This window comes from Leptinotarsa decemlineata, unplaced genomic scaffold (genome assembly GCF_025532065.1).
Source record: "Leptinotarsa decemlineata unplaced genomic scaffold, Ldec_3_MD MMD2_tig00001064_RagTag_RagTag, whole genome shotgun sequence".
NCBI lineage: Eukaryota > Metazoa > Arthropoda > Insecta > Coleoptera > Chrysomelidae > Leptinotarsa > Leptinotarsa decemlineata.
In genome coordinates, this window is record NW_027412558.1 from 8,804,978 (window position 1) to 8,817,516 (window position 12,539).

General features: G+C 37.4%; 1 protein-coding gene across 6 annotated transcripts in view; it reads right to left on the minus strand.

The window, feature by feature from the left end:
* The window catches only part of EcR (Ecdysone receptor), a 494,390-nt gene that overhangs the window by 76,075 nt on the left and 405,776 nt on the right, over positions 1 to 12,539 (minus strand). The window contains exon 1 of one of the 6 annotated variants that reach the window (XM_023164779.2): positions 11,445 to 12,071. The exons of 4 other annotated variants lie outside the window; for them this stretch is intronic. In XM_023164779.2, the coding sequence (XP_023020547.2) occupies positions 11,445 to 11,703 (259 nt within the window). In that variant the 5' untranslated portion in view covers positions 11,704 to 12,071. Of the gene's footprint in view, positions 1 to 11,444; positions 12,072 to 12,539 lie in introns of those variants that run through there. One more of the 6 variants, XM_023164769.2, reaches the window with a different exon arrangement.

Here is a 12,539-nt window from a genome sequence, read left to right on the forward strand (position 1 = left end):
GACCTCAAAGTGGAGTTGATCGAGATAGCTGGGGATCTAAAGATATCAAAGGAATGCGTTGGACATATCGTGCATGAATATTTATGTATGGGAAAGCTCTGTCCAAAGAAGGTGCCGCGCGCGCTTCCAATCGACCAAATACAACGAATTGATGATTCTGGGCAGTGTTTGAAGCTGTTCCACCATAAAAGAACCCAAGTTTATGCATCGATATGTGACAATGGATGAAACATGGTTCCATCATTTCACACCAGAATCAAAACGATCGTCATCTGAGGTGTGGACCGACTCCAAAGCGTGCACAGACGCCACAGTCGACTGGCAAGGTTATGGTATCAGTATTTTGGTATGCGCGTGGTATAATATTCTTGAACTATCTTTAAAATGGAAAAACCATCAACAGCGACTATTACATAGTGTCATTGGAACATTTGAAGGGCGAAATGAAAACGATGGCACAATCGCCTGAATTTGACTTCGAATTGCTTCCGCATCCACTGTATTCTCTAGATCTGGCCCCCAACGACTTTTCCCTTTTCTCAGACCTCAAGAGAATACTCGCTGAAAAAAATTTAACGCCGATAGTCGAAACTAAGACCTATTTTGAGGCTAAAAACAAATCGAATGTTGGATATGAAATGTTTTGTCAGAAAAATCATGCCAAGTTTGGATTGGTGGCCAACTTTCAATTCCACAGTCAGCGACAAATAGTATACCCTGGAATATATTATTGGTCTTTTGCTTTTCAATATATTTGTCAGCGTGTAAATGCATTTTTCAACTATATTCAAATTAATGTTTTGCTATATGCCGATGACTCAAAATTGAAGGGAAAACCTTTGTAGAAGCCTAATTTTCCTCTACTACTTGGGAGCCATCCATCCCTGCAGAAGAAAACTATGTAAAGACCTTCAGCGTGAAGTGAAGAAACGGGGCACCTGGATCTGTAAAAGTGCAATGATCTCTATCTTGGTAGTGATGATAAACAGAGCGTCTCACTGAAACCCATGAAACATCAATACTTGATTTTACCCCTTTTTGCTTCTCTGTTGTTGCAAAGTTTAACTTTAAGGCAGCTGAGCTAGGTGACCTGAACTTTTCCTCTCCTAGGTCAAGTGGGCTGACTTCAGACAGTAAGAGATTCATCGTGGTTTGTCAGGATGATGTCATCAACATCCTGACCTATCATACAGTTCCTGTCAGCCTGTATAGCATTTCAGGCCTTAACCATACATGGATATGATGCCTAACTACCTATGCTATTCAATGCATCCACAGAACATTCAACCACGAGTATCGAATAAAAAAATTGAATATAAAATCAGAAAAATCCAGTAATGGACACATATCAATAATATTAGAGCACATTTGGCGGTCAATGTCGAGAACTTGGCTTTGCAACAGATCGCCGTAGAGACTCTTCTTCACGAGTGTTTTGTATGAGTAGCCTATTTCTACTCAGGGTTCAGTAAAACAAAATGCAACTCTTCAATAACAGATTTGATAGATCCGATGAACTTGTCCTCCTTCAATTTCACTAGATAACTCATCAATTTCAGCAATTTCTACAGCACCTCGTATTTTCGATGACCCTCCTCGAAATCATGATGGCTCCGTACACTTCAGATTGAGGCTTAGTAATTGCTGTATCTCATTAAAGAATCGGTGAAAGGATTGTGAAGTCCGCTAAAGTATTTCAAGGTTGTTTAAGTTTCTAATGAAATAGTTGAGACTTGATATATTAGTTTATAAAACGAAGCAGTGACTTTAATAAATATAATGAATGATGTTTTGCCGGTGTTAACACTCTTCAGTTGTCTTCAATGACTTCTTTACAATGTATTATTGGTCGTGCAAACAATTAATCGAAAGTCGCTATGAATGAAATGTATTTTCAGAATATCGTGAGATTGTCTATTTTATAAAAAAAAAAACTCAAAACAATCATACTTCGCTACCAACCTGGCAGAAATCGTACACAGTTTTTTTCATAAAGAAAACTGATAAGTAGCAGAGTTCATGCGAGGACGGCGATTTGAAAAGAAATCAGAACATTCCGAGAGAGAACTACTGAAAATTAGTTTCAAGAAAATTTCATTTTCAGTTAAAAAAATATATATTAGAAAACAGTTATAGAGCTATCAAATTTTGCAAGTGATCGCCTTGGAAAATCTAATTTATCCTTGTTATTCGGGGATTTGGTCTTCTGTGGTAATTCTGTTGGTGATTCAGATCTGTTGGATCTATTGGTAGTGTTTTTGATGAAAAACCAACCTTACCAACAACAATACTCTTACGTGAAAATGGTTACATCTGCCCTTACGAAGACGCCATATAGGGGATCGACACAAGACTAAATATGCGAATGTAAAAGGTAAACAAGTTGATCCGTTGCAGTTAGACCTCAATGTCGGTGGTTGAACAATATTTTCTCTATTTTTCACTGCAGCTTTCTTCTTTTTTAAGAACGAAACACAAGCACTACAGGAAAATCCTTAAAGCACTCTTAGACGTGTTGGATTTGAATCGCGGAGATTGAATTCATTTGAAAAAAGTTTACATGGGTTCCTATGATACCGTCCCATCTCTTTAGGGATTGAGCATGGGTGTGACGTTTGACTAGGTTCGCAATTGTCAAAGTCATCAGGCCGTAGGTGTCACTGGGTCCTAAAATTCTTAGTCCAGCCGCTTCCTTGGCTAAAGAGTCGGCAATGCGATTACCTTTACTTTCGTCATGCCGTTTAACCCACCTCAGGATAATGTCATTATCTACCGAGGCTTTGGCTAAATCTTTGTGGCACTCTAGTACTAGCCCTGAGGTAACACGTTGTCTGTTCAAGGCTAATAGGGCTCGTTTACTATCAGTGCAGATGGTTATGTTTTGCCAGAAATTCCTTTCCTGGTTATTTCTTTTGTGGCGATTGAGATACCAGCCAAGTTCTGTTAGAACCACGCTGGTATTTTTTTCCATTCCCCACTCAATTCTCAGGCTTAGTGATCCTTAGCCTTCTTTGGTTTTTGAGCCGTTTGTATATATGTGTATTGCATTTGTAGCATCTGACTCTGTGTTCTGTTTTATTAATATTTTGTAGGGTTTATTGAACATAAACCGGGGTTCAATTGCATCACTGGCTGCCTGCAGCAGAGGTTGCGCAGTAAGCGCTTGTCGCTATAGGCTCAGCCTCAATTGATCCATTCCTACTTTGAGGTTTAACCTAGTCGTGCGCAATTGTAACATGGCCATTAACGTAACCTCCTTAACGTACAGGTCCAGAGGGGTTAGACCAAAGAGTTCGAGGTGTACTGAGTTGAACCTCATAACGATGACCATTATTTCTGATGACGCGTATTTTTGATATGTACCGCTCTTGGTGGAATCAAATGTGCCAAGTCACTTGAACACCTCCCGTGAAAGCATCTATAAAAGAGTGATTAATCTCCATCCTTTCTTGTGGGAGTGGAGCTGTATGCATGAGAACAGTACTCTAAAGATGGTCTGATCTGAGCTTCGTTATGTGTAGTTTATGAAATTACTATGGATCTTCATCAAGTAACGGCTGCATCAATCAGAAAACTCCATATATCTCTGAAAATACTATATATTCCCATGTGTCGTACAACAATGTACAGCCATTACCCAAATTAGTGTATACCACAGTAATCACTGCCGAGTTGGCAACGCTGCTTTTTTATTTTTACATCGACTGAAATATCCTGTTATCTTAAGAAGATTAAAGAAGATTATGACGATATTACAGATATGAATTATGGTAAAATTTGTCAAGAACTATTAGTTTGCATTCCTCCACTACGATAATCTTCGTGAGCCCAATTTTACTCGAAGATATTGATGAGACGAAGTGATTTTGGAAAAGTTCTGTTCAACCTGACGATTAAATCTTCTGGAAGTTATTCCATCGCGCTTTGAAACCGGAAGTGTTTCTGAAAGGATGGGTGACACAATATAACGTTTACGAATTCATTGCACGACAAAGATTTGTTGTTTATTTGAAGGTGGTTGACAATGTTTCATGGTACATTTTGTTAGTTCGGACTTCCATTGTTTAATATGATATAAAATGATTTGAAATCCCTGAAAAAATTAATGAAAGCAAAAAGCCTTGGCTAGAAAATCAAAATTATAAGAAGCAAAAAAACAGAAATTACAATAAAATAAAATACAAGCAACATTTGACAAGAAATGAAAATTATAATCAAAAGATTTCAAGCCAAGTTTTCCGCTTGATTATATAGGTTTCCATATGTTGCTTATTTCAACGCTAGCTTGGCTAAATGCGTTGGTGCACAACATATATACGGCTCCTTTGAATTTTCTCCTAAACCAGTGTTCCTTCTTGTGGATGACTTCAGCTTGAGACCACTCGATGTTATGTTGATGACTCCAAACATGCTCTGCTATTTCTGATTCGCTGGTTTCTCCTAGCTGTGTGTTTCTTATGCTCTGCAATGCGAACTTTCAATGGCCTTTTAGTTTCACCGATGCCGATGTAGGATTCTCTACATTCGCAGGGTATCCGGTAAATACAATTCTTGAAATCGCAGTCCGCGTTTGGTGGCCTGGTTTCCGTGAGGCCTCTAAGGATAGTGTTCCCAGATCTGAAGCAGGTTCTGATGTTATACTTGGACCCAATTCTTCTTATCCTTTCCGACAATCCTCTGATGTATGTAAGTACAAGTACTGGTTGTGGCGGCTTCTCTTCCTTGTGAGGCTCTTGCTGTCTTCTAGCCAAAGTCTGTTCCACCATCACTTTTGTGTAACCATTCCGTTGAAGGTCATTTTTGATGATGTCTAGTTCCTTCTCGAGACCTTGATGATTCCTCCCTTAGTCGATTGATGGTGGTTGGCTTTCTGGTTCCGACACCGTCCCATGTGAGAGGGTTTTCGGTATAGAGATGTTTCCCATTCAGTGTCGGCCCGCTTCACCAATACATCTAAGAATGTCTAATCGTTGTGAACTTCCTTCTGCATTGTGAAAGTGATGGAAGAGGTCTTACGTTGTTGATGTGCTTAAGGAAGGTGCCTAGTTCTGTATTCTCATGGTTCCATATTATGAAGGTGTCGTCAACGTATCTCAACCAGACTCTCGGGGCTTCTTGTAGGCTTCTTCAATGGCCAGAGTTTCAAACCACTCCATATATATGTTGGTGATGATGGAACATACTTTGGCTAAAAGACAGCAAGAGCTACACAAGGAAGGGAAGCCGTCACAAACAGTACTTGTACTTGATCACCAAGTGCGGGCTGCGATTCTAAGAATTGCATTTCCCGGATACCCTGCGAGTGCGGAGAATCCTACATCAACTAAGAGGCCATTGAAAGTTTGCATTACCGAGAATATCAGAAACATCACAGCAAATCAGAAATAGCAGAGCATGTTTGGACTCATCAACATAACATCAAGTGGTCTCAAGTTGAAATAATCCATAAGGAGAAATACTGGTTTAGGAGAAAATTCAAAGAAGCCGTATGAATGTCGTCCAACAACGCATTTAGCCAAGCTACCATGAAGATACGCAATATATGGAAACCTATCATCCAGCGGAAAACGGACAACTCCCGCCAAACGGTCAGCTCCCGCTAAAACCGATGAAAAGGGGAGAGGGAAGGGGAAATCGGTGAAAGCACTCCCCAAAGTATCAACAAAGCCCCGATAAATACATCCGGGAGGGCTCGCCAGCAATATCAACCAATGATCACTTACCCCACACCATAGGGTTAGTGATCATTGGGTCCGAGAACCATGTGACCTAAGCAAGCGCAGTGAGCCAAGAAGGACAACCTTTTGCATTTGTCCGGTTAAGATTTCTGCCTTAGAAATCGAGAGTAGAGAAGGCATCATTCCACCAAGGACTCCAAGAATCAAAACAATCATCTTGACAGAGTGATCTGGATAGTCTGTAGAGTGTGAAATGAGAAATGGAAATTTCTATATTTTTTACCACTTTTATTTGTAACTAAAGTAACTGGAAGTTTCGTCCTATAAGGCTATTTTCTGTATACATTTAATGTATAAGTTTATAGAAAATCTAAATATTTAATCCGAGTCTTCATCATTATCATTATTATCAAGAATACTTGTTATATATCAAGGGCATTGATAAACTAACCGCCAGGTACCTACTTTTCCGTTACTTTTCTTGTAGAAAAAAACGCTCTTATCTAACCTAGCTTAACATTGCCGAGAATATATTCAATAAGAATAACTTTGAAATCATTAGGAATGAAAAGACCATCAATAATAATTCTTTTCATTCATTCTACAAGTTGTTGTCATGTTTTTTTTATATTTAAATGATTTAGCTTGACATCTTGTCTGCTTCAATTTATTCAATTTCACTTTAATACAATGTTAATATTCGATTCAAATGTAAAACAAAAAAAATATAAACAACTGTCGTTAACACTAAGTTGAATCGATCTTACCTACAAAGTTATGTCACTTATCGAATTTTATATATTTTGAACCTACTAACAGATATTTACTTCGACTACGAAGTACGAGATGATAAAAGATGGTAGATATTCAGATAAAGAGTTGAGTCACGTAATGGACCCATAATTAAAAATAACGATAATCATAATGAGATGTATCTCACAACAAATGATTGCTTCTACAAATACATCACATACAATGGAGCTATCCAACAAATTTAGGTTGTTATGTTTGACCTTCATTATGAAACTCATAATTAGGTTAATTCAAAAGATAATAGTCGATGCTCATTTACATTGAAAAAATATTTTACATGAATCTCAGAATATCTGAATAGCAGAAGTTATGAACACTATTTATAGAATCAACTTGAATTCCTTTCAAGTCAGTTTGGAGAAGCTGCGAAACAAAAATATCGCTTCTTGTGGATATTTTCCTACTTTCAGGGCTATTCTGTAAACTGAAAGAAAACGACGTTAGACACACAAGCCAAATTCAATAACCAGTAGTGAAGTTTTGTGAGGTCTAATTGAACCATGAATACACTGACCCGTTACGTAATCAAAGTTGATAACATTGATGAAAATAATTATAGAATTTTCAAAATATATTTTATTCAAGATACGTTTCGCTGAAGGGTAGCTCCATCAGTAAGACTGATACCTATTCTACTATTCAAACTATTCTTCATTGTAGATGCTACACGGTAGCTTCATCAGTTAGACCGATTATTAAAGATAGTCTCATTAAATGTTCAATATCTACTCACAATGTAATAAAAGTAGGAGACTTTTAAGATTGTCTAAAATGAAAATAAAATCAGAATATATAAAAACGAATTCAATTTGCCTATATCATTTTTTTATTAATATTTTTCTACATTCCATTTTTGACATGAAGTAGTTTTCAGATTTAATATATTTGGTCACCAAAGTAACAAATTTCACGATAACGAGGTATTGAAGTAAAATTATTTTATTGGTCCTACGGGCCGGATCAAGTTTCTCAGTGAATTTTTAAGAATTACTCATAGTTGCTCTGTGAGATTAAAATTTATGAAATTTCAAACATTTATTCTCAGTTAAATTCGTTTCCTCTGAAAAAGCTGAAGCTCCAAAGAAAAATCGAAAGAGGTGGTTTGCCTAAAATGACCCATTCAACTTCAGTTTCATTTTAATTGATCGCAAACTCGACACACGCGGACATCTGCACTGCAAAGAATGCAAAATAAGTCTGCATATTAATGTTCTATGTTTGGTATGCAGTGATGCTCCGTGCATAGCAATTGCACTGGTCAAACCCTTTAAAAGATTTCCCCTTGTCCCATACTATTCATTCAATAGGGTCGTTTGTATGAGGGTTGGGAATAATTGAATGGGAAATAATTGAAATCGTGGCTAAAGGGTGGCGATTATTTGGATTCTACTAGAATATTATATAAGGCCTTTCATTAAGCGCTTCCTGTAGGAAGTTTGTGCGAGATATCGAAATTTTGTATTCGTTTAAAATGCATATTGATGGCATTATGCTCTGGTTGGAGCGCATCCGAAACGTCCAATTTTCCATGATTCTGGAGCATAAATCAGGCCTATGACCGATGGCATGGTTTACGTTGGCTTTGATATACCGCTGTGGACACTTGCGACTCAAGAAAACCCCACAGGAAAGAGTCTAACGGGGCCAAATCACACGTTCTTGGTGGCCAGTTCACATTACCTCCATACTCTCAAATCGCTCGTAGAGAATATCCAATGTGGCATGTAGCGTCATCCTGTTTCAACAACATGTCGCTGGTGTCCAGCTCATCCAATTCAGGCCAAAATAACTTGGTAATCATCGACCTATAGTGCTCGCCTTTGACCTTGATGACCTGGCCAATGTTGTTCTCAAAGAAATATGGACCGATGACGCCGCCAGCCCAAAATCCCCACCAAACAGTGACTTTTTCGGGTCAGTTAATTTTTTTAAGGGTGCAGGCCCAAGCATTTCACCACGTTGTGCTCTGCGAAAATGCAAGTTCTTGTGAGCGACGCGAAATCGACAGCAACGGAATCTCTTGCACACTCTCACAGACAGTGGCGTTGTTTTTCGCAGATCTTTCGTTTCGTCGACGTACGGATGTTGATTGATCGTTTACTGAACTAGTGGACTCAAATAGTCCTCGAATGGTCCTCCCGGTAGGACGATTATGGCGACCGTAAAATGGGCGAAGCGCGCGGTACGTTGTTGAATACTATATCCGCCAAGATAATTTGGCAAAACAGACTGAATAAATAACAACTAATTTGACAGATCCATTGTTGAAGTTCGAAAGTCGCTGTTGGAATACCCGTTAGTTAGATAGCTTCCACACCATGAGAAGTTATTGTATCGATGTCTAGGTACTCTTATTATTATAATATGATGTTTATGTATTCTGGATATCGAATGAAAATTTTAGCTTCGGTTTTAGCTTCCTATATTGTGGATATTTTATGTCCCTTGTTTCAATTATCCAATATGAATATTTAATAATTTGTTTGGATTTCGTGCATTGCATAAAAGAAATTGATGACAGTATAATAAAAAAAATACTCCAAGCAGAAAAAAATCTTTCAACTAAAAAGTAAATGCGTCGGTAATATTTTTTGAAGCGAAACAGGTTGTGATTATATTTTTTCAAATGAAGTTTGTGGGGATCAAATCGTGAGGTGTAGTTTTTGAAATTACTATGGATCTTCATCAAATAACGGCCGAATTCATCAGAAAAATAATCGAATTGGTTGGAAAGTGAAAAATGTAGTATTTATTTCGAAATGAGTTTGAAGCATTTGATGTTGTATGTATGTGCCTAGTATAAATCAGTGAATGAATGATGTAGTACGAACTATATTTTTAGGACCACAAAAAAATGTGTTCTGAAAATAAATAAAAGAATATTTTATTGAAACAACGATAAAAATAAAATAAAAACAACAATAAAAATTAATTGGCGCTCCGGGGCGACTTCATTGAATCCAGTGGCGCATTTGCTTTTTCAGCTGCAGGAAAACCTGGAAAAACCTGCAGCACCACATCACCTGAAGATCTTGATCTAACAATGTCCTCTCTCTTATAAAACAAAATGTAGGGTATCTCCAGAGGCTCCAATAAATTCAATGCATCGCCAGAACACTTCGTGGCACGACTATCGTCAAACTTAAACCAGTCCGTTTCTTCTTTGACCAAGGCGTAATAATGACCAAATTCAACGCCAGAACCACAGTGAACAATGACTGCATGAATATTATAATAGAGGGAAAGAAAGTTTTTGGCTTTCTACTACTCCATCTTGATACAAAAAAAAGAAAAGAAGGATAATAGTGGTCTGCTAGGTTGAAATGTTCATCTATTTCGAATTTGAATTATTTGAATATCTTATATTCAAATACCCGTATCTTTATAAATATATAAATTCGCGAGTATAAAAATAAATTGAAAAATTTAACCAAGCCAAAATACTTTATGAGTAGTATCAGCATCGAATGCATTCATACAGTCCATCAAATTTAAAACAAAATTACTGGAGCGTTCTACAAATGGAGGGTGAACAAACATGGGGGTCCCGCAGATATCATGTGAAGGGAATGAAGATCTGACTAATATGCATAATAGAATAAGTCATGTCAGTCAGCGACTTACCTTTGCGTACTTATAGGATATATACAGCAATTAAAGAAATAATCAACGAAAAAAAAATCTAAAGTTGAAAATGAAGGCAATGAAATATTTAGCTAACGTATAGCCAAATATTTCATCAAATAAATGAAGAACCTGGTTTTGAACTACCTAGGTGAATTCTTCACCAATCGTTGTTTTTAAAACTAACAGTTTTAATTCACATTTTGAATATAACGTAGAATATGATCAATAGACTCAAAGATAATGAAACTAGAATTGCATAGCATTATATTTCTTGTACTATGGTGAAACTGATGTTCAACTATTGTAATAGAAGTGACACAATTTATCGCTCCATGTCTGTAATTAGTAACATCTCAAAAAAAAATTGAAAGCGTTATTAAAACGGAATTTCATTTGAAAGATACTAAAGGATGAAGTCTACAAACAAGTTCGTATTTCAATCACAAAAATCCACAGAAGACGCAATAGCCTTCTTAATTCATGAGTCATTATATAAAACAAAGTCCTTCCTTGATGTTTCTCAAGATTTAGCCAAGACTTTTGAAAATCAGTTTTGCAGATGACGCAGTATAAAGTTTTGTATAAATCAAAGAGCTGGAAGAAGTTCAAACAGCAGCGAAATATCAAAAAGTCAGTAAGTAAATACAAACATAACCAAATTCAATACTGTCACTTGTAAAAAAAAATACAAAAATTTATATTATATTTTTATTCTAATAGCAAATTATAATCATCCCAACTTACTTTGTAATTAATTATGTTACTTTATCCTTATTATAAAATTGATTCCCATATTTAATTGAGTGAATTTTCAATTATAAACAACATATGTAATTCTGTACATATATTCTGATCACTTTCATGCACTTTGGCTTTGTAAGGATGCTGGATTTATTTACATCCAACTGTCCAAGTTAGATGTAAATAAATCCAGTAAGATGTAAATTGGACAAGGGTGTCCAATGGGGAATATTTATATCATCAAAGTCACAAGTCGGTTCATGAGAATATTAATAAAAACGAAATTCGTAAATTCTGTTTTCATTTCTATCCGACCTTTTTTAAGGAGATAAAAAACAAAAACACTCTCTCATTGCCACTCTCCAAGCTGTAGAAGACCACCTTCATATATTTTCAAGCCGATGTTTCGTCTCTGAGAAACTATCACAATGGTTACTTTATCTTAATACTATTTCGAACTTGATAACCAATAGAACGATGCTGTTTAGCCTAGAAAGACAACCTACTGCCGCGTTTCCTCAGATGATTCATCAACTAAATCGAATATGAAGTAGGTGATCAATTTCACAACATGAACTCACGTACCTGACATCGAACTTGTATCACTTTTAGCCAATGTATGACTGGAAATAATAGTTCCCGTTAAAGTGTAACCATTCTGAATGATCAGATTCCTCGCGTGATGCTGGTGGTTCAAATCCAAGTCCCAGAACTCGAGATCGACGTCCCCGATATCCGCAGAAGCCAGAGAATTGGCAGGACTCATCACTAAAGTCGAAGAAGAAGTCACTTCCGAGCTAGACTCCTCCGTGGCATCCCTGAAGCCGTTCCATCTACGCTTCATTTTAGTTCGAAACACCCGGCAACATGAGGGGGTTTCCCGTCTGAACGGGCGTTGAAGTCTCCGACACAGATACTGAAGATGCACACTAAACGTCACAATGAATCCTCCGCGTTTGCTGTCAGAAAGGATTAGACGCCCCCTACGAGGGTAGCGGACATCGATAGAAGAATAACGTCACGAACGCAACGAAAAGTGAACCACGTGCGAAACTGGGTCTTCGACTTCACTCTTCGTCCACAACACTAGCACTAATGTCGGTGTGTTCGGCAGAGTGGAGAGGGGCAGCACGGGCAGTGACGTCACAACAGGTTGTTACCTTGTCCCCCCGTACATTCCTATAGGTTTACCTGGCCGCCAGCTCGATGTTTGTTCCACTGTCACGGCCATCTTCGCGTTTTCTCTGTCTATCGCTTACGCTCTCTGGTTTTGTCGTAACGTCAGGTGCGTCGGCGAAGACTTTCAATACTAGAGACGCGGTCGCAATTGATAGAAACGAATTATTTTTGAATGGGTCGCAGTAGGTCGTCGATTCGAAGCCTTTTGACCTATTTAACAGAGGTAACTGGGCAAGAACAGTGTTAGGTATTTTCCCAAAGGAAATAATGAGGGCAAATACTTGTAAACAATCGAAAGTGCAGAAAGTTTTGAAATTATAATTCATACCTGAGGACTTAAAGATAATATTCAGGTAGATAACCCTCTTGGAATAGATAGAACTTATTAGTATGTAAATGTGGCGCATGCAATTACGTTAAAACTATTAAATGCTGTCATTAAGTAAAGATGGCATCTGAAAAGTTTCTTTGTTTATTAAATTACTCGAAAATTCTGGTAAA